The sequence below is a fragment of the Acanthisitta chloris genome, unplaced genomic scaffold (genome assembly GCF_000695815.1).
Source record: "Acanthisitta chloris isolate BGI_N310 unplaced genomic scaffold, ASM69581v1 scaffold23462, whole genome shotgun sequence".
NCBI lineage: Eukaryota > Metazoa > Chordata > Aves > Passeriformes > Acanthisittidae > Acanthisitta > Acanthisitta chloris.
This window is the reverse complement of record NW_008662488.1, coordinates 5,062-7,493: the sequence shown is the minus strand read 5'-3', so window position 1 is coordinate 7,493 and position 2,432 is coordinate 5,062. Positions and strand designations below refer to the sequence as shown.

At 40.3% G+C, this 2,432-nt stretch overlaps 1 protein-coding gene across 1 annotated transcript in view; it reads right to left on the bottom strand.

Moving 5' to 3' along the window:
* Positions 1–231: 231 nt before the first annotated feature.
* PRRG4 (proline rich Gla (G-carboxyglutamic acid) 4 (transmembrane)) overlaps positions 232–2,432 on the bottom strand; it is a 6,867-nt gene continuing 4,666 nt past the window's right edge. Inside the window, exons 3-5 of the mRNA XM_009070623.1 lie at positions 2,306–2,354; positions 1,131–1,266; positions 232–457 (exon numbers count right to left, since the gene is read on the bottom strand). Coding sequence (XP_009068871.1) covers positions 232–457; positions 1,131–1,266; positions 2,306–2,354 — 411 coding nt within the window. The remainder of the gene's footprint in view (positions 458–1,130; positions 1,267–2,305; positions 2,355–2,432) is intronic.

The following is a 2,432-nucleotide window of genomic DNA, read 5'->3' as shown; positions in this document are numbered from 1 at the left end:
AGCCTTGCTCTTCATGCATCCCCTCCTCTTAGCACAGTGACTGTGCAAAGAACAGTCCTGCAGCCTTTACAGCAGGTCACCTTCCTTCCCAAATGGGAACTCCTAGTTCCCAGTCGTCCTCAAGATCTTTCACATTTCTGTAAATCATCTTGCAATATGCAAGGTAGCACACACTTTTAAAAAAGCATGTTATGTTTGAGTAACCTCCTCAGCCCAGAAGGAGGTTTGTGACTAGGGGCCGGGAAGTGACATAGACTTTCTGAACACCCAGGGCCCTCTGGGGGGCCCTGGATAAGGGGGTGGTGGTATGTTGTGTCCATCTGAAGTAACTGCTTGCTCATAGGTGGGCAGTCCTGAGTCGTCAGGTCTGAGGGGAAGTGGGTTTAGAGAAAACTCCTCGTGCCTTCTGAAGATGTTAGCCGAGTTGCGCCTTCTGCTCCGCGCGTAATCCAAGTACCTACACAAAGGCAACAGCATCATCAGTGGCAACTTCTGTTCTCAAGGGAAGAAAGAATATGAAGTCTTAATCATAAACCAAACCAAATCAACCCCAAAAAATCCCCACCAAAAACCCACACAAAAAAACTCCCCATGCCTTCAATGATCATGAAGGCCAGAAGTCAAATACTCTCTGCAAACCACAGATCAGTAATGTGAAATTTATAGGGAAGAGAAAGCACAGAATCTTCTTACATTCAAGTTTAGGATAAACAAGCAAGCAGAGGTAGAGAACTGGTAAAGAAGTATTTCCTCCAAACTACTTCATCTCCCATCTGAGGCAGACTACGTGCACACAGACTACTTTAAAGAGTGAACAGAACAGACTTTCCCTAGCAGGCCCCAACTTAACTCTTTTTAGTAAAATTACTTTGGAACCAAGAACACACACACAAAAAAAGGAAACCCAAAGGTACATCAGCCATGCAAGTGTTGTTTTATGTTTCTGTGTTACTAAGTTCAGCATAACTACTTCTAATGCTTACCTGACTTTGTTTCCAGGCAAGTAAGAACTAGAACTCCCCCTGGATTCTCTGAGAATACAGTTAGACTAACCCACAGGGATTTTTAAATTCCACTCCCAGGCAAGAATTTGGTGTGCATTTGTATTTTTAAGCAGTGAAATTCCTTACCCTTGTGGTTGCCTTGATTTGCATCTACTTTTGCAGCAGTAGAAGATAACCAGTGCAATGATAACTAACAGCACTCCAGCAGCAACCAGACTGATGAGAAGTCCTGTAATATTAATCTTGTGTAGTGTCTCATCCCCTGAAGATAAAACATTGGTTATTTTCATTATGTATTCTTTCCATCTACACAGTATAGAGTTTACACTGTAAAATGTACTTTTGCTCTGCTATAGGGGTGTTCTTAGAAGATAACCAGTGCAATGATAACTAACAGCACTCCAGCAGCAACCAGACTGATGAGAAGTCCTGTAATATTAATCTTGTGTAGTGTCTCATCCCCTGAAGATAAAACATTGGTTATTTTCATTATGTATTCTTTCCATCTACACAGTATAGAGTTTACACTGTAAAATGTACTTTTGCTCTGCTATAGGGGTGTTCTTTCCACAAATGTCTAGTGTGAGAAGCCCTGCTATAGGGGTGTTCTTTCCACAAATGTCTAGTTTGCTGTGAGAAGCCCAGGGAGGTGGTGGATTCACCATCCCTGGAGGTTTTTAAGATGAGATTAGATGTGGCATTTAGTGCCATTGTCTAGTAACCACGGTAGGGCTGGACTTGATGATCTTGGAGGCCTTTTCCAACCTGGTTCATTCTGTGATCTGTGCAACACAACCCAAGAGTATAATTCCCAGTCAGCTTAAAGCAAAAGTGAGTAGATACTCCGTTTTCTGTACATAGAACTCTTGAGATGTCCATCTTCTAATGCCTTCCAAATAGTACTTCATGTACTTGTGACCTTGATCAGGCTGTAGATCTTTCCTCAAGTCATACTGACCCCTTTTTACTGAACATCTGGCATCAGACTACTCTGAGCCTAAATCAGACTGTTATGCTAATGCTGAAGAAATGGGGGCAAGAACAAACAAAACAAAGCACAGAATTACTGCAAAGTTTACCCACTATGTAACAAAGAAATGGCCACTAAAATTATATAGTTTTTACCTACATATTTATCTGTAATATGCTTCAGTGAGTATGTTTTATTTTATTAGATAATGGAATATACTTGTACAGTTCACACTGAACTTCAGTAAGAAGAATTCTCATTTTGCTAACTGAAGAATGTACTATTATGACAAACAAGATACTGCAATATAAGAAAAAATAAGATCACTTACCTATTTTTATTTTAGGGCCTTTAACTGAATAGTCCTTCCAAAAGTCCATCTGTAAGCACCAAAAGGAATCAGATTTATATGAGACATAATTGCAGGTCCTACTGACTCTTTTTTTTTTTTTTTTTAA